This window comes from Brachionichthys hirsutus, chromosome 22 (assembly GCF_040956055.1).
Source record: "Brachionichthys hirsutus isolate HB-005 chromosome 22, CSIRO-AGI_Bhir_v1, whole genome shotgun sequence".
NCBI classification, from domain to species: domain Eukaryota; kingdom Metazoa; phylum Chordata; class Actinopteri; order Lophiiformes; family Brachionichthyidae; genus Brachionichthys; species Brachionichthys hirsutus.
Genome location: NC_090918.1, coordinates 4,558,706 through 4,577,600, shown reverse-complemented (window position 1 = coordinate 4,577,600; position 18,895 = coordinate 4,558,706). Strand labels below are relative to the sequence as shown.

General features: G+C 48.7%; 2 protein-coding genes across 2 annotated transcripts; both read right to left on the bottom strand.

Annotated features, from left to right (window-relative positions):
• Window positions 1-1,212: 1,212 nt before the first annotated feature.
• Window positions 1,213-11,557, bottom strand: eps8a (EGFR pathway substrate 8a, signaling adaptor). The gene is made up of 22 exons (XM_068755159.1): window positions 11,511-11,557; window positions 11,240-11,301; window positions 11,099-11,165; window positions 10,399-10,444; window positions 10,157-10,318; window positions 9,925-10,074; window positions 9,505-9,575; window positions 9,294-9,421; window positions 8,922-8,992; window positions 8,682-8,808; window positions 8,263-8,351; window positions 8,105-8,179; window positions 7,575-7,732; window positions 7,207-7,494; window positions 6,494-6,590; window positions 6,202-6,324; window positions 6,080-6,115; window positions 5,264-5,287; window positions 4,950-5,187; window positions 4,668-4,857; window positions 4,312-4,444; window positions 1,213-2,619 (listed from the first exon to the last, which is right to left on the bottom strand). Exons 1-22 carry the CDS (start codon window positions 11,555-11,557, stop codon window positions 2,509-2,511), a joined length of 2,493 nt encoding a protein of 830 aa, XP_068611260.1. The 3' UTR covers window positions 1,213-2,508.
• Window positions 11,558-14,984: 3,427 nt separating this feature from the next.
• fbxo7 (F-box protein 7) lies at window positions 14,985-18,693 on the bottom strand. Its single transcript, XM_068755311.1, has 10 exons — window positions 18,635-18,693; window positions 17,857-17,979; window positions 17,326-17,536; window positions 16,777-17,148; window positions 16,556-16,700; window positions 16,399-16,482; window positions 16,242-16,337; window positions 15,995-16,168; window positions 15,871-15,911; window positions 14,985-15,359 (listed from the first exon to the last, which is right to left on the bottom strand). Exons 2-10 carry the CDS (start codon window positions 17,976-17,978, stop codon window positions 15,075-15,077), a joined length of 1,530 nt encoding a protein of 509 aa, XP_068611412.1. The 5' UTR covers window position 17,979; window positions 18,635-18,693; the 3' UTR covers window positions 14,985-15,074.
• Between the last annotated feature and the right edge of the window lie 202 nt (window positions 18,694-18,895).

Here is an 18,895-nt window from a genome sequence, read left to right as displayed (position 1 = left end):
TTACTACATAGTGCTACATTATACTGCATAGTATGATATAGTATTCGTTAGTACTACATACTACAGTATGCAACTACATAGTAATACATAATACATACTCCAACAAACTACTTCATTCTACATCTTACCACATAGTAATGCATACTACTACATCATACCATATAGTACTGTAGTACTACATTGTACCACATACTATTATAGTTCTACATAGTAGTGTGTAGTAATACATACTACATACATACAATCACATCATACACGTACTACTACCGTACATTGTACGACATAGTACCACATGCCACCATGTACAACTGCATCATACTACATCGTACCAAGTAGTACTACTTCTTATTCTGTTTCTATTTGTCAGAGTAATTCTTGTGGAATGTTTTTTCAGAGGTTTGTGTTTGTGAACGTTACCTGAGCCAGTTTGAGGTGTTGTAAAGGGGCGGGGTCATATTGAAGGGGCGTGGCCCGCTTGTCTTTGGTGCCATTTTCGTGCATTGTGTCACTTAATATCTGAGGAACAATCTCAGATCGTCGTTGCAGTTTTGATGTGTTGGAACAAAATAAAATGTTGGAGTTGATTTTGTCGTTTCACTTTGCATATTCAAAATGTCAAGATTACTGCATATTAAAATACATCCATTGATTATACTGATCACGTTAAAACACAATCACTGATCCGCGTAGGTTTTACGCAGGCTGGGAGTAGTCCCTCCCACATGGGAGGGGCATGAGCGGAAGTAATTAATGAGTCTGCAATCCCAACAACAAAACAACAAAGAAATAAAAGTGATCTCATGCTAACCCCGTTAACCCCTGCTAATCCGCGCAAACATTTAAAGCCCATGAACACAGACAGGAAGTAGTTTCACACCTTTCATTTAAAGACCATGAACACAGACAGGAAGTAGTTTCACACCTTTCATTTAAAGACCATGAACACAGACAGGAAGTAGTTTCACACCTTTCATTTAAAGACCATGAACACAGACAGGAAGTAGTTTCACACCTTTCATTTAAAGACCATGAACACAGACAGGAAGTAGTTTCACACCTTTCATTTAAAGCCCATGAACACAGACAGGAAGTAGTCTCACACCTTTCATTTAAAGACCATGAACACAGACAGGAAGTCGTTTCACACCTTTCATTTAAAGACCATGAACACAGACAGGAAGTAGTTTCACACCTTTCATTTAAAGACCATGAACACAGACAGGAAGTAGTTTCACACCTTTCATTTAAAGACCATGAACACAGACAGGAAGTAGTTTCACACCTTTCATTTAAAGACCATGAACACAGACAGGAAGTAGTTTCACACCTTTCATTTAAAGACCATGAACACAGACAGGAAGTCGTTTCACACCTTTTATTGCGGAATGAGCAGAAAGGAATGGAAAAGGCACCATGAAGACCAGAACCAGAACCGTTCTGATTGGACGTTAACGACATACGCAACGTGATCGAGACAAACTGCAAGTGTAAATGTTTACACGCACAACATACACAATCAATCAATACAGTCAGCCAACCACTTTTATGCATCTTATCTGAAAGTAAAGATATAAAGTTTATGATAAATAAAATCTACAACCGATGGAAACCTGAAACGGCATCACTTTCTATAATCTATGATCTACAGCATTGTGAGACATTTATGGTTTATAGAGAGCTAAATAAAATATAATCTAGCTGTAGGTTATATAAATGCAATATAACCTACATCTGTAGATTATATATATATATAATCCATATATGTCACACACATTTGTACAGTGAGATTCTGGTTAACTCCGCTAACTTCTTTACTAATTAGTGATTAAAACATAATTATTTTTTTGCCTACTCCTGGAAAATTAACATTTTTATTTTATGTGCAAAAATGCTGGTCATCTAATTTAGTATCAATACATTAGAAGATATAACTGATCACTTCTGTTATCACCGATGAATGTTGTTGGCCACATGATCTTAATACCCATTTATATTAATATCATTATTTCCTCTTGTCACTCATCTCTAGCTTGTTTACAAACATTAGAACTATTTAAATGATAGACTAGTTTGTGCTTCTAGTTTATCGTTCATTCAAACGTCTGATAGATCAATCGATGACGGGATTAGGTTGTCTGGTTTTATCTACATGTCAAAAGGAGATTCCTCTTCATTCTCCTCTTCCTCTTTCAGGAATGTTCTAAACAACCAAATCAATAACAACCGGCCGCTGGCGTTCCTAGCATGTTCACGACAAGCCCCACCCTTCAACCAGTGGCAGCCTGTGGTTGGTTGAGAGCACAACGTTCTTTTCACACAGATTAAATCATTCTGTAATTTGACTCCGCCTACAGACTGGATCAGGCTCAGACATTTGTCAACATTAATACTGAGAGGAGTTTCTTCACAGTGGCTCCGCCCTACGCAGGTGAGCTGAGGAGTGCCACAAAGTGGGCGTGGTCAGCCGCTGCCTGAGAAGGGAGAAAACAGAAGAGGAGGGGGTGGAGCTCACTGGGCACCGCCTTCATCGAAAGACTCCACCCCCGAGTCGCAGGTGGTTGCTGCCAGTTTCTCCTGCTGCCTCCTCATGATCTCCTGGAGCTCAGAGCCCGAACTCCTCTGAAGATCAAAGACAGGGGAGGAGGAGACAAGCTGTCAGCCAGTAAAGGCATTGAGTGGCGGGGGCGGGGTCAACTGGTGGGGGCGGAGTACAACCCAAACAGGTCGCACCTCGGTCATGATGTCATACCGGTAAATACAAGCTCGTTTAAAAGTAGAACACAGAAATTACTGTGTTCTATAATAATAACGGGGGGGAGGGGCTACCTTAGGACAAAGGGTGCTACCACAGAACAGGGGGCGTGCCTAACAACGGGGGGGAGGGGGCTACCTTAGGCCTCAGCTACTCCTGAACGCGTGGACCTTGGTCCTGAAGGCCAGAGTCAGGACATTAAAGGAGTCGGCAGAAACATGTTCTCCAGAACGAGAGCGTCTGGAGAACATGAAAGTAGGATTGTTCCTTTGAACCTGGCCAACAGAACAAAGGCGTGGACGTTCTGTGGAATCGTTACCTCAGAGAGTCTGGTGAAGACGGGCGGCGGGTCAGAAGAAGACCTGCAGTGGAGATAGACACCACACCTGCAGCTGACAGCAGATCAGCAAGACCAGGACCAGGTCTTTATCGAGAGCCGAGTCCGACCAGACAGTTTCTAATCGCTCCTCCATTCAGTCAGGGGGGACCTTTCACAAATGTTACCGCTGCGGACTTCAGTAACGACCTAGACCTAATCTGCATGTTGTTGGAGGTGGGAGGGAACCGGAGAACCCGGAGAGAACCCACACGGACACGGGGAGAACATGCAAACTCCACACAGAGAGGCCACAAGTCGGATTTGAACCTGCGAGGCAACAGCGCTAACCACTAGCGATAGCATCTGTAGCATTCTCTCAAAATGGCCGCCAAGAGCATTTTATTTATTTTATTTCCAATCAGAAAGACAAAACACCTGAAGCCTCTTCTTCAGCTGTTTTAAACTAGTCTCTTCTTCAGCTGTTTTAAACTAGTCTCTTCTTCTTCAGGTGTTTTAAACCAGTCTCTTCTTCAGGTGTTTTAAACCAGTCTCTTCTTCAGGTGTTTTAAACCAGTCTCTTCTTCAGGTGTTTTAAACCAGTCTCTTCTTCAGGTTTTTTAAACGAGCCTCTTCTTCAGGTGTTTTAAACCAGCCTCTTCTTCAGGTGTTTTAAACTAGTCTCTTCTTCAGGTGTTTTAAACTAGTCTCTTCTTCAGCTGTTTTAAACTAGTCTCTTCTTCAGCTGTTTTAAACTAGTCTCTTCTTCTTCAGGTGTTTTAAACTAGTCTCTTCTTCAGGTGTTTTGAACTAGTCTCTTCTTCAGGTGCTTTAAACTAGTCTCTTCTTCAGGTGCTTTAAACTAGTCTCTTCTTCAGCTATTTTAAACTAGTCTCTTCTTCAGGTGTTTTAAACTAGTCTCTTCTTCAGGTGTTTTAAACTAGTCTCTTGTTCAGGTGTTTTAAACTAGTCTCTTGTTCAGCTGTTTTAAACTAGTCTCTTCTTCAGGTGTTTTAAACTAGTCTCTTCTTCAGGTGTTTTAAACTAGTCTCTTCTTCTTCAGGTGTTTTGAACTAGTCTTCTTTTCGAAGAATGCCGTTTTACGGATTTGACTGATTATGTCCTTCAATAACTTTCCAATAGGAATAAATGTGCGGTTCATTCCTGAACTATAAACGACACAATAAAATGCGCCACTGTGGTCAATGATGCTCTGGTGACATCATTGACATTCGACACCCACCTCCAGCGCCGCCTTCTGGACGGTCACCTGGCTGAAGACCCGAGCTCCGTCGTCGGGACAGACCGTCTTTAGCTCCTCCTTGTTGAGGGAGAACAGCTGAGCTCCGGTCAGGACGCCGAGGCTGCTGGTGGCGCTGCAGAGAGGGCAGAGCGGCGTCAGGTGAGACGCACCTGGATGCACCTGGACCGGCATCTGGGTTAGCCAGTGTCCGCTGCGATTAAACGTTTCTACCAAACCTGTAAACTCAGACAGGGAGGAGCTCCGATTGGACGACGAGCTGATTGATAACCTGCTTGACGGTCCTCTCTGATTGGTCGTTGAATGTTTTCTACATTCCCAGCAGACATTGAACTCACACTGGACTGAAGCCTTTAGCCTCCAGCCAGGCGCTGACATCACCAGGCGATGAGTCATAAGTGATGCTGGCAGCCGGTTGGCTGCCGCTGCCGCTGCGGGGCGGAGCCTGGATGTTTTTCCGGGCGCTGCGTCCCAACGTTAGCCGGTGCATGAGCTCATCCTGAACCTCCTCCATGTTGGACTTCCTGCCTGCAGCAGCGAAGGAAAGAGTGACGGCGCTATACTCGTTATAAAGTTAGTCATTAGTAACCCCCCCCCCCCCCCTCCCCACGGGGGCTCACGGTTGGCGTTCAGGGGCCTCTGGTTGCCGTGGTTGCCGTGGTCCCTCATGGCGAGGCTACCGTTGTCGCTGGAGGCGTTGCTGTTCTGGCGGCTAACCGTACTGCTGCCAGGCGGCGGCTGGGCGGGTTGGGCGGCTGGGGGAGGTAGCGGCGGCGTGGGTAGCCTGGCGGGGGCCGAAGGGGGCGGGGTAGCATTCACCACAGGTCTACTGGGGGTGTGATCTGATCGGCTCTGTTTCTGAGGAGGACAGGTTTCACTCCGAGGCTGCTGGTTTATAGACGGAGACTCAACAGCTGCTTTGTTTGTCGTTTACCTCGTTCAACTCGCCCAGAAGCTGCTGCTAGCGCAACGAAACGGGAAACATGGCGTCAGCAGGAAGAGCGGACACGAAATCAGATTATTGAACGGAACCTTCAAATGCTTAAAGGAACAATCTGACATTTAACCATCATCCTGCCGGTCAACGTAGCGTTAGCTTAGCATAGAAGATACATTGAACCTGCTCAGGTAGACTCCGCCTTCGTTCGACTCAACCTGAACCTGCTCGGGTAGACTCCGCCTTCGTTCGACTCAACCTGAACCTACTCAGGTAGACTCCGCCTTCGTTCGACTCAACCTGAACCTGCTCGGGTAGACTCCGCCTTCGTTCGACTCAACCTGAACCTACTCAGGTAGACTCCGCCTTTGTCTGACTCAACCTGAACCTACTCAGGTAGACTCCGCCTTCGTTCGACTCAACCTGAACCTACTCAGGTAGACTCCGCCTTTGTCTGACTCAACCTGAACCTACTCAGGTAGACTCCGCCTTCGTTTGCGTGTCTTCGGTTCACCTCGGCTCCTGTGTGTTTGACTTCAGAGGAAATTTGAACTCCGGAGCTTTCACTTTAAAATCAACTTTATATACACACGTGTTCAGATTAGCTTAGTTAGCATAGCTGCTTCACAAGAGAAACAGAAATCCCTCTTCAAAGAGTAAAGGTCTGTCAGAGTTTGATCAGATTCTAGCATTGACGCTAACTAATACTTTAGCTAACCGTTGACCAACAAGCTAGCAGGTGAACGTGAGACTGTCCCTTTAAGGTTCACAGCAGGATCTAGAACACGACTCACGACTCACGACTCCTCCTACCTTGAACAACTCAAACTCCCTCTTTGGCATCATAAGCTTTGATGGTTAAAAACAAAACATGATGTCATGATGATGTAACGAGACGGCGCTAAAACTTCCGGTAACCATGGTGACAGCCCCACCTGTATGGTGTGGCTGTAGACGGGCTCTCCTCCGCCGCTGGTCTCCAGGATGTTGTTTGGCACGTAGCCGGACGCCCCGCAGCCGTTACACACCTTCCACCACTGCTTCCTGTCCTCGAGAACCTGGCAGACGAGTGTCAGGAATTAGACACGCCCACGTGACGTCCACAGCAGTTTTGAGTTAAAGCCATCACGAGAGGAAATCATCAATGGTGATCAATATCTAGAGCCAGAAGAGGAGCAATCTGACGTCATATTCATGTTGAAAGATAACGTGATAAACAACGGTTACCTGGACGACCTCGTCTTTGAGGACCGACAGCTCCGTGTTGTTCCTCGCCACAAAGTCATATTTTGATTTTGCGAACAGTTTTGATTGGCCAGCACCTCTGAAATACATCGACCAATCACAACGTGAGTCGTTACATCAGCAGCTGCTGGAGATCAATTCAAACCGAGTGAAAATAAATGATTTATGGGCGGAGCTACGAAACGCCGGCATTAACGTGGAGCAGAAAGCCGTGGGGAAGCTTTACAGGTCAGTAACGAGGAGGAAGAGTCCCCAGACCCCGCCCACAAAACGGCAGCCACGGCACAGGCCGGCGCCTCTGCGGCGCTGCATGTCGCTTCCTGTGTCCACTGTGGGGCGCTAGAGAGCCTCATTGACCGGCACCTGTCGGGCTGAACGCCTCGCAGCCCTCAATCAAAGCTCACGTTTGTGATGCGAGGACCGAAACAAACTATTCATTCATTGGAGGTTGGGATTGATGGATTTCTGCATTGATTGGTCTGTTCCTGAACAGGTGAGAAGGGCGAGCAGGGACCGGACCAGGAACCAGGGACCAGGGATCGGCAGACCAGGGACCGGACCAGGGACCGGCGGGCCAGGGCGTCATGTGACCTCAGAGTTACCGGCCGACGTGGCGGCTGCCCGCCGGCTTGAATGCAGCCGCGGCCGCATCCTGATCCTGGATCTGCGTGCGTTCCCAGGTGTTGGAGTCGCACCCTTCAGCAGGAGGGAACTTCTGCAGCGCCACCTGCAGCCCAAGCACAAACAGGAAGTGGGTGAAACATCGGCAGCGGCTTCCTGTGATGCAGGAAGAGACCTCCTGAGCCAGCCTCACCTGCGGCTCCTCTCTGCTCCGGATGGCGCCGTCGGCGAGGCGCTCCACCAGCTGAGTCAGTTCCCGCTCCCGGGACTCCGGCGGTGGCGGCGGGAACGCCGGCGGCTCCCATCCGTCACGAAACCGCAGCACGCAGGGAGGGAAGTAGCGATCCATCGGCCACTCCAACCTGCAGACAGACGTCACATGATGTCATACGTCCGAGCAACATCAGCAGGAGGTGCACAGGTAACGCCATCAGGGTCTCACCTGCATTTGGTCCAGCCGTCCCCCAGTGTGACCCACAGGTGTCTCTCCTCGGCCGTCCCTGAGGCGTGCAGGAAGTCGATGGCGTCCCTGGTCAGCAGAGGAACCACAACGCTCCGAGCCAGAGCCGCGCCGCCGCCGCCGCCGCTCGCCTGCATCACCTGGAGGACGACAGTCAAATTACAGAATTATTTAACCCTTCATCATTTCAAGGTTAAACGGTTTAAATTATAAAATGGATAATATATTTAAATGGTATTTTGTTGAAAATAAAAATAAGCGGTAACTGGAAACAAACTATTTCCCAAAAGATTTCAAGTTATTTCTTAGAACACGTTTTTTTTTTTTTAACATAATAATTAACTCAGTAATTATTATTATTTCCGTCCACCGGAAATAATCAAGATGAGCCAGAATAAACATTTATTAAAATAGTATCTGTTAGCATATGTCAGTTGAAGTTCAAGAGTTTCTTTTCCCAGTGAAAAAGAAAAATATAAATACAATCAGAAATGCGTTGGGGGGGGCCTGACCATCTGGAGTGGGGTGAACAGGAAGTGGAGCAGATCCACGGCGCTCGGGTTCTGAATGTGATCCTTCAGTTTGGCCTGCGGTGCAAAAAAAACCCCAACAGGTTCACAGGAAACTATTGATGATGATGATGATGATCACGTGATAAAGATGCTCCTACTAGTTGGTTGAAAGCATGTTTGAACTTCTGCAGACAATCCACAAACTCTTCCTCGTGGGGACCTCTGGAGCGCAGCGTCAGGACGCCCTCTGGTGGAAAGGAAGTGGAAATGTTTCACATGTAAACAAACAGCAAGCATTGTTGTTGTTGCTCTGAAGAAAACGGACACGCCCCAAAGGTCAAGGAGATTCATTTCAATATGGACGTTTAACCTCACAGAGGAGGAAGAGGCGTTGGAGGAAGAGGAGGTGTCGCAGGAAGCGGGGGTGCTGCAGGAAGAGGGGGTGCTGCAGGAAGAGGAAGTGTTGCAGGAAGAGGAAGTGTTGCAGGAAGAGGAAGTGTTGCAGGAAGCGGGGGCGTCGCAGGAAGCGGGGGCGTCGCAGGAAGAGGAAGTGTCACAGGAAGAGGAAGTGTCTCACCTCCTGGGCTCCTCTTCTTGCCCTTCTTGATGTCCCTCCTCTTGGAGAGCTCGGTGAAGGCCTCGGCGGCCTTCTGAAGTTTGCTGATGAAGAACTCGATGTCGTCCAGGATGTGGTTCAGGATTTGCTGCAGAGTCAGAGTCAGGTCAGGCTTCGTGATGTTTCTCTGAACTCGTCCGACCAATCAGCTGCAGCCTCACCCCGTCGACCTCAGTGACCTCAACCACCAGTGACACTCACCACGTCTCGGTCCACTCTGGCTGCAGTCGTCTCCGCCGGGCCGTCCTCCTCAGACGTTTGTCGCTGCTCGTCTGCCGACAGGAAATAGAATCATCAACAACAACCAATCAGAAGCAAGCGTTTGGGTGGCTGTTTGATGAAAAAAATCTCAAGTGTGTTTCGTGCAATTCTACATCTACAATCATGTTTAGCATAAAGTAATTAGCATGTTAGCATTTATCTCAAATCTGTTTAGCGTGACATTTATAAAATTTGCATTTTAATATTTAGCTCATATAGAAATATTATAAAGGATTCATTATTGTTAAAGCCATGCTGATCAATAGTCAGAGTTAATCGATTAATTAATCAACAGAACTAAATCGGACTCACAGTCTTGCTGCTCATTGGTCCAGGCCGATGCCTGACGTTTCACGTCCACCTGATTGGTGAACGCTGGTGGTTCAGGGGCGTGTACAGCAGGAGGAGGCGGGATCATCCCGTCACTCTTCAGGACCAGTCTGCAGAAAGACAAGACAAATCAGCCAATCAGCTGTCCTCATGAAAGCACAGCCGCTGACCGAGGGTGCTGATTGGCTCTCACTGCAGCGCTTCTGGCCTCTTCTTCACCTTCCCTCCTTTGGCACCTTCTATGTCTGCGTGGATCAGACTGGCCTGACAATCAAAGGAGAACGAAACGCCTTCATTCGTGGGCAATGGTGTTCCACAAGGCTCTGGCTTGAGGCCACTGGCATTCAGCCGAGTACGGAGGGAATGAATAATGCAATGTGAAGCGTCTTTGGGTTCCCATAAAAGCGCTAAATAAAACCAAGGCATTATCATTATTTAAATCGGAACCAAACATCTATAGGCAGACCAAGGCCTTCAGAGCTGGAGGAGTTTCTGGAGCTCCCGGAGAAGGTCGTGGAGGTCCGACATGAATGAAGTCCTCGAAAGTCTTCAGAAGTTCAGAAAGTCTTCAGATTCAGAATCTCCTCCAGCCCAGGACTGGCAGGCAGCTTACCTTAACGTCATCACACTGGAACAGGTGAAGGTCCGGTTTGCTCTGACCCGAGTCTTTACACACCAGAGCCAATATGGAGTCGTAGCTGCAGGCGTCCATCACAGCCTGACAGTGCTGGATGGTTCCGACGGGGAAGTTCTCCAACTCGTTCTGGGAACGCATTAGAAAGCTCCTGAAAGCACAGCGGCATGCTGGGAAACGACGTTCTCGTGGAGTCCGTCTGTGGCACCACCTTGGTCTCTCGGTCGATGAGGCTGACTCTTTTCTCCTCCACCTGGAGCAACATCTCCTGGGTCCAAACTTTCCCTTTGGCGTCCAGCAGGCGGAGGCGTCTGACGCCGTCGTCCACCGTGACCATCCCGTCTTTACGGTCCAACACGAACGTAGTCAGGTGCTGAAGGCAGCAGAACACGCTCACTTTGTTCAGGTTAGGGCTCAGGACGTTCTGCGATTGGCGCTCGGGGTCAGACCCACCTCGACGTGGTACCGAGACGTGTCCGGCGGGCTGCTGATGCTGGTTCTGGTGTGTTTCCTCTGCTCTGCAGGAAAGAGAGAAAGTTACAGTGTGGTAAAGCCCATGGGGGCGTGGACACAGGACCCTGGGAGGGTTCCTGTGGTCTTACTGGTACCGGGACTTTACAGTGGATCATGCTGGAGCTGGGGCCTCCCAGGATTCTTCTATACCGAGAACGTTCTGGAATCCGCTTGAGATCTGGGGAATTTGGTGCTGAGAGTTCGTCAACTTCCTGCTTCATGATCCAGGTTACTGAAGTTCATGAGCAAGGCACCGAGAAAGCCGAAGCGCCCCAGCTCGTCCTCAGACACGCTCGTATGCAGACGACCTGGTTCTGCTCATCATCTCCGGATCAGGACTTCCTGTGTAGGATAAACCCTTCCTCACCCTCTCACCTGATTTTGGGGAAATCCCTTCAGTAGTTTTTGTGTAATTTCGCTGCCCAACAAACAGACACAAAAACGCACCAAAACAACCGAGGCGGGTCCGGCCGAGGCGGGTCCGGCCGAGGCGGGTCATCAACCACAAACACCAACGTTTAGGAGAACCCCAGCAAACCCAACGTTCCTTCAGAAGTCTTCAACCAAGTGAGGAACCTCTTTTAGCACGCATGCTAAGCTAACGTCTCATTTTCAGCGACACAAACAAACAGAAACAAACGAAAGCTCACTTTGACTTTTCTTTTGATGTTTGGCAGACGAGCGGAGGAAATAGATTTCATCTGATCCTGTTGACCAATGAGACGAGAGACGCCGTGAGTCACTGACAACACGCCGAGATCACTCATTACAGGGGGCTCACCTGAGAGCGCTTTGGCACCACACCTGGACTTATCTCCGGGGGGTTTGGGGGGGTCATGGCCACTGGGAGAAAGAGAGATCATTAATCAGCAGCGGAAGCCGATCGGGTCTCTTTATTGGCTGGAACTGATGATGTCACTGTCAACGGGACCGTCCGTCTGACCACATGATCAGCTGACATTTACATTGTAATAATACAATTGATTTTAGGGAAGATCAAAGTCATAGAACTACGGTTAGCAAGGAGGCTAACGAGGCTAATAAATACTGACTTGATCTGTGAGCTGAAGACGAAAGCCGGGGGTTCAAATCCGTCCATCCTGCTTCACAGCGGGGCGCAAGCTGCAGACACAGACCGTCTTCATCATCATCATCATCAGAGGCGAACAAAGGAATGCTTGTTCAGTAGCGCTCAGCAGGCGATCAATGCTAACATTAGCTTCAGCTAACGTATGCTCAGATGGCGAGCCTTCCTCCCGAGTCACCTCAACATGTTCTCAGTTCCTGACCAATCAGCAAGGCACCAGTGTGGAACCCGAACCCCCGCAGGCCCCCCAGGACTGATTCTCCAGAACAGAACCAACACACTGATTACTTTTCCCAGGACTCAGACTCCATTTTGGACTCTGTATCCATAGCAACAGGGGGAGGGAGGGGTCAGAAACATCCTCTCCTCTGCTAGCGGGTAGCTTCAGGTCTGAGTGGACCGGACCCCACCTTCCCACGAGGTGCTGTAAGAGTGCTGCCTGGACTCTGATTGGCCGTCTGCCTCGGTGGTCGACCACTGGGTGAACGGCTCCATGAATGGGAGCGACTCACCTGTCAGCGCCTCACCTGAAGCCGCTCCAGGAACAACAACAGAGGAGATCGCGTCCCGATCGGTTGACGTTCCTCCCTGAACGTCCGGTCCGGTCCGGTCAAAGTCCACCCGATGTTTAGTGAGTCACTAAGCAGGAAGTGCTGCGTCGCTCTAACACAGTCGGTCACCATGACAACAGACCAGACGATCACTGATCAGATACAATCAATAATGGTTTACCGTGTCCATTTCTCTATGATGAGCTTCAGGCAGGGGTCGGGTTACATCCTGCAGCGCGTCTAGCTGCTCTAGTTCTAGTCTGATACACTGGGGGGAGGGGGGAACGCCCCCTGGGGGGGGGGGGGGGGGGGGGAGATAACAGCTGAATAAAAAGAGACTAGTTTAAAACAGCTGAAGAGGAAGAGACTAGTTTAAAACACCTGAAGAAGAAGAGACTAGTTTAAAACACCTGAAGAAGAAGAGACTAGTTTAAAACACCTGAAGAAGAAGAGACTAGTTTAAAACACCCGAAGAGACTAGTTTAAAACACCTGAAGAAGAAGAGACTAGTTTAAAACAGCTGAAGAAGAGACTAGTTTAAAACACCTGAAGAAGAAGAGGCTAGTTTAAAACACCTGAAGAGACTAGTTTAAAACACCTGAAGAGACTAGTTTAAAACACCCGAAGGGACTAGTTTAAAACACCCGAAGAGACTAGTTTAAAACACCTGAAGAAGAAGAGACTAGTTTAAAACAGCTGAAGAGACTAGTTTAAAAACACCTGAAGAAGAAGAGACTAGTTTAAAACACCTGAAGAAGAAGAGACTAGTTTAAAACACCCGAAGAGACTAGTTTAAAACACCCGAAGAGACTAGTTTAAAACACCTGAAGAAGAAGAGACTAGTTTAAAACAGCTGAAGAAGAGACTAGTTTAAAACACCTGAAGAGACTAGTTTAAAACACCTGAAGAAGAAGAGACTAGTTTAAAACAGCTGAAGAAGAGACTAGTTTAAAACACCTGAAGAAGAAGAGGCTAGTTTAAAACACCTGAAGAGACTAGTTTAAAACACCTGAAGAGACTAGTTTAAAACACCCGAAGAGACTAGTTTAAAACACCTGAAGAAGAAGAGACTAGTTTAAAACAGCTGAAGAGACTAGTTTAAAAACACCTAAAGAAGAAGAGACTAGTTTAAAACACCTGAAGAGACTAGTTTAAAACACCTGAAGAAGAAAAGACTAGTTTAAAACACCTGAAGAGACTAGTTTAAAACAGCTGAAGAAGAAGAGACTAGTTTAAAACACCTGAAGAAGAGACTAGTTTAAAACACCTGAAGAAGAGACTAGTTTAAAACAGTTGAAGAAGAGGCTAGTTTAAAACACCTGAAGAAGAAGAGACTAGTTTAAAACACCTGAAGAAGAGACTAGTTTAAAACAGCTGAAGAAGAAGAGACTAGTTTAAAACAGTTGAAGAAGAGACTAGTTTAAAACAGTTGAAGAAGAGACTAGTTTTAAACAGCTGAAGAAGAGACTAGTTTAAAACAGCTGAAGAAGAAGAGACTAGTTTAAAACAGCTGAAGAAGAGACTAGTTTAAAACAGCTGAAGAAGAAGAGACTAGTTTAAAACACCTGAAGAAGAGACTAGCTCGCCGTTCATGAACTGGGTGAACTTGAACGTATTGATCGTGCAGCGGAGACGCTGGACTAGTTCTGACCCGGGTTCACCGAGGCTGAACATAATCCAGTGTAATCCGGGACCCTCAGAAGGATGAACCAAGGGACCAGTTTATCGGTTTCTGGTTCCAATGTCGTTAGCCCGAACCAGAACACGAGGAACACCAAAGAACAGATCAGAACCCGGGTCCAGAACACAGCCTCTCTGTGGGCGGAGCCTAACGCGGAGCTCCGCCCTGCCCTGGAGGGCCTGAGAAGGATCCGGTGGACTCTCGGAACTGGACTAAAGTCACACCCAAGACGCTGACCCGACCCATCTCGTCCTGTCCACTGCCTTTCAGAGGATTTATTGATTAGTCCTGAAACGAGTCGTCGCTGTGACGTCACCGTTTTTCGCTACTTCTTGGAACAAGCTTCAATTTTAGCCTTTAAAAACCCCAAATGTTTCCGGAGTAGCAGCCGGATAACCACGCCCATAAGTCCGGACTTCCTGGATGATCCGGTTCTCACCTGTCCGACTCGTCCACAGGTGAACCCGGTCTCTGGGCTCGGTGCGGGACAGATTAGTGAGGAGGACCCGGATTTGCTGCAGCTTGTTGGCGACTTTAAGCCTCCAGCTAATGACTCACGATGGACGGGTGGGGGCGGGGCCTGGGCGGGGCTTGCCTGTCTGCTAGCAGGTGGTGGACAGCAGCGTCCACGCCCACCTGCCATGTTTGTTTACAGACTCGCCGCCAGCCAATCAGATCCAGTTTCACTCCATAATTATACATGGCCCCTCCTCCAGCAGCTGGCAGGTAGTCAAGGTAACCACACGCTGCAAAGAGCTCACAGGAAACACGTGGTGTCCTCTGTCTCTAAGCGTCCATCATGGTGTCCTCTGTCTCTAAGCCGTCCATCATGGTGTTCTCTGTCTCTAAGCCGTCCATCATGGTGTCCTCTGTCTCTAAGCCGTCCATCATGGTGTCCTCTGTCTCTAAGCGTCCATCATGGCTGTCCTGTCTCTAAGATGTCCATCATGGCATCCTCTGTCTCTAAGCGTCCATCATGGCTGTCCTCTGTCTCTAAGCTTCCATCATGGTGTCCTCTGTCTCTAAGCGTCCATCGTGGCTGTCCTGTCTCTAAGCATCCATCGTGGTGTCCTCTGTCTCTAAGCGTCCATCGTGGCTGTCCTGTCCCTAAGCGTCCATCGTGGTGTCCTCTGTCTCTAAGCGTCCATCGTGGCTGTCCTCTGTCTCTAAGACAAACTGCTGCTCACTGATACAACAATAAATGGACTTAAACAGGAAACATTTTATTGACACTGTTGTTGTTGTTGTCGTCGTCGTCGTTGACGACGGCCTGTAACAGCTGATGAACTCCTCGTGGTCAGATGAAACCTCTCCGGACATCAGCAGGTCTTCCTGCTGTCCGTTGGACTCTGAGAACATCGGTCGGTGGTCTTCTGTCAGGGTCTCCAGGAAGACCAATCGGGTCGTAGCGGGGGCGGGGGAGGTGGGGCCTGTGGTCGTACTCGCCTCCGATGATACCAGGCACCAATGTGCAGGGGGGGGCGGGGTAGATGATGTCCCTGGGTGACGGGTGGATACGGGGCAGGGAGAAGTGGCGGGGACGCCGGAGGTAGACGAGACGCTTCTGAAAGCGTTTGTAGACCTGGAGACAAAGACCAAGTCAAGCCTGGGGAAGACAGAGACATGGAGAGTCTCGGGAAGACAAAGACCAAGTCAAGCCTCGGGAAGACAGAGACATGGAGAGCCTCAGGAAGACAGAGACATGGAGAGTCTCGGGAAGACAAAGACCAAGTCAAGCCTCGGGAAGACAGAGACATGGAGAGCCTCGGGAAGACACAGACCAAGTCAAGCCTCGGGAAGACAGAGACATGGAGAGCCTCGGGAAGACAGAGACATGGAGAGTCTCGGGAAGACAAAGACCAAGTCAAGCCTCGGGAAGACAGAGACATGGAGAGTCTCGGGAAGACAAAGACCAAGTCAAGCCTCGGGAAGACAGAGACATGGAGAGTCTCGGGAAGACAAAGACATGGAGAGTCTCGGGAAGACAGAGACATGGAGAGTCTCGGGAAGACAAAGACCAAGTCAAGCCTCGGGAAGACAAAGACATGGAGAGTCTCGGGAAGACAGAGACATGGAGACCCGGCGGTGCTCACCTCCTTCCAGTCCGTGTCTCTGGCTCTGCTGCCTTCTGGATCTGGAGGATCAAAGTATTCAGGCTTGATTCACATCAACCAATCACAGGTGAGACATAAACTAAGCAAAGGGTCAGGGTCTCACCCGTGAAGTCCCGGCGGAACAGGTGTCTCCACAACATGGAGTCGGCTGTGGCGGCGTAAAAGTGTCTGCTGACGGAGGACAGTCTCCCCACGGAGGACACGTCCAGCAGGCTGAGGACCCTGAGGAGCAGCTCAGGAGGAAGGACCGCCAGGCCGAAGACCGGCAGCCCCATCGCTGCAACCAGACCACACGTCACAGGCGTGTCCGCGCTGCCCACCTGGACCGGGTGTCACGTCCGGCGGCTTACCGTCTCTGGCGGCAGCAATCAGGGGGTACGCCAGCTGGTCTTTGAAGACCCGGGACAGTCGGCCCAGACCTCTGAAAGCAGCAGCTGCACTCTCCCCTGAACAACGGCAGAGATCAGACTTCCAGGTGACCCTGAGGTCGACCAATCAGAGCTCTACCTGGCCACTCGTCGGTGACGTAGCTGGAGGGACGCAGACTCAAGGTGCGGACCGTGTCGAAGGTTCCGTTTACCTCCAGAAGCCCTGCAGGACCAAGACGAGGAACCATCAACGTTCCACAGCAAGACAGGACGCCTCACTCAGGTCGGGGACTCACCGCTGAACGCCACTAGGGGGCCCATAGCCACGCCCACCACCACGACCACGCCGTCTCCACACAGAGGGTGAGAGTAATACAGCTTATAGGCCCCCGCCGCCACCCTCCACCCAGCAGGCATCTCAGCAGCCTGGAACTCAAAGCCCTGAACACAGACAGAGAGCACGCTTTGTGCTCAGCATGTAGGCCCCGCCCCCTGCCCCCCCGCCCCCCACACACACCTGAGGGATGAAGCCCGTCTCCAGCATCAGCAGGTTTCCAGCGACCATCATGGCTTCGATAGGACAGGTGATCTGGGCCGAATGGTAGAGGAGCTCCAAGGACAGGGGGGCGTGGCCGTCCTCAGCTTCGCAGCACAGCAGCGGTTCCCAGCTGGACACGGGGGGCACGGGGGACGCCCCCAAGGGCACGGGGGACGCCGCCAAGGGCACGGGGGACGCCCCCAAGGGCACGGGGGACGCCCCCAAGGGAACGGGGGACGCTCCCAAGGGCACGGGGGACGCCGCCAAGGGCACGGGGGACGCTCCCAAGGGAACGGGGGACACCGCAGAGCTGCTGCTGCTGGACTGGAACTCAGAGCAGCCAAGTGCACGCTGTGATCCAACAATAACGAAATATATTATAATTCAGTGCCATTTGCTCCATCAAGTATATTTTATACTTTTACATCCGGTAATATTTGAATGCATGGCATTAACCTGAGAAGTATTTGTAAACTTCAATAAGACATCTCAGTACTTGTTCAGTACTTGTTTCCATCGTTGGCTCACCCGGTTTGATGTCAGAGCAGCCCCCTGCAGGTTGTGCTCGGTGCTGCTGGACTTCGTTGCGTCGGTGGAGTTAATGGAGGCGGAGCCTGAATGTGGCGTCAGAATGACACAGATCAAATCTCCAGAGACGACGCCCAAGGACGACAGAGACCGAGCAGCTCCTGAGAGGGGCTCCGAGCCATTCAGAGACAAAGTGAACTCTGTTTCTGCACTGAGACAAACAGAAAGCATCCTCATCTTCATCACCATCTTCATCATCATCATCATCATCATCATCGCTGCAACAGGACAGGAGGTCACAGGTCATTCACAATAAAGATGGTGTGGAAAACCGTAACCAATAATCTATTGATGTTATTAAAATACACTTACCGGTACTTTATACTCCCTGAGACAAGCTTTAATTAAATTTTATTTAATTAAAGTATGACAACAAGCAGCAATAATTATTCCATTCTAATGAACAGGTTAAAGATCAAATAAGACGTTAGTTATTTCATGGTGTCGGGGCTCGGAGCCGGTCGGACCAACCTGAGGCCGACAGAAGACAGAACTGTCCCCCTGATCCGGTCCCTGAGCTCCTTCAAGGTGGACTCTTCTCCCAGGAAGTCCACCCATCTGGTCTGCCGGAGGATCCGGATCCGGAGCTTCATGCTGGATGAGGACAGAACAATCAGCCACTCAGCCATTGTTTCACTCCCACAGCAGCAGCAGCAGCAGCAGCATGGTTGGTGATGTAGCTGTTATATATACACATATATATATAACAGCTACATATATATATACTGCATATATATGTAACAGCTACATACATATATACTGTATATATATATAACAGCTACATATATATACTGTATATATATATATAACAGCTACATATATATATATACTGCATATATATGTAACAGCTACATATATATACTGTATATATATATAACAGCTACATATATATATATACTGCATATATATGTAACAGCTACATATATATATACTGTATATATATATATAACAGCTACATATATATACTGTATATATATACTGCATATATATGTAACAGCTACATATATATATGTACCTGAACGTTCATCACTTAGCTAGTCTTTAGTTTAGTTTAGGTTAACAGTTCACCTTAACACCAAACAAATCCACGAATACAAGACAAATAACACAAAATAGCGAGAATATATGATTCAAACGTCGTTTCTGCTGTTAGCTAACGTTTCGAGTTAATTTACTGCCGTACAGTTAAGCCTGCTAGTTAACTTGTGCTGACTAGGTTAGCAGGCTAGCTACTAACACAAATCTTTACCTTAATTATTGGTTATTGTATCCAGAGGTTTGTGCCCGATACTCTGACCTGTTCGACTGTAAACAAACACCAGAGCGGAAACAGAAACAGCAATTAACGCAACGAAGAAGACGACTTCCGGTGTAGCTTTTCAAAATTAAATAAACAAAGATCCAGGGAAACCCACGTTATCTACAGTATTTCAATATTATACAAAAGACATATAAATAACAATGTTTAAATAAATCAGAAGGTCGATGTCATTGTTTACAGCAAATGTCA

Coding starts and splice junctions, on each gene's coding strand:
- fbxo7 (XM_068755311.1), bottom strand. CDS start 17,978: ATGAAGCTCCGGATCCGGATCCTCCGGCAGACCAGATGGGTGGACTTC. Junction 17,149..17,325: donor CTGCTCTGACATCAAACCGG/GTGAGCCAACGA, acceptor GTTGGATCACAG/CGTGCACTTGGCTGCTCTGA. Junction 16,169..16,241: donor GATTGCTGCCGCCAGAGACG/GTAAGCCGCCGG, acceptor GTCTGGTTGCAG/CGATGGGGCTGCCGGTCTTC.
- eps8a (XM_068755159.1), bottom strand. CDS start 11,557: ATGGACGGATTTGAACCCCCGGCTTTCGTCTTCAGCTCACAGATCAA. Junction 8,993..9,293: donor GACCAATGAGCAGCAAGACT/GTGAGTCCGATT, acceptor TCCTGTCGGCAG/ACGAGCAGCGACAAACGTCT. Junction 8,352..8,681: donor CAAGAAGAGGAGCCCAGGAG/GTGAGACACTTC, acceptor CCTTTCCACCAG/AGGGCGTCCTGACGCTGCGC.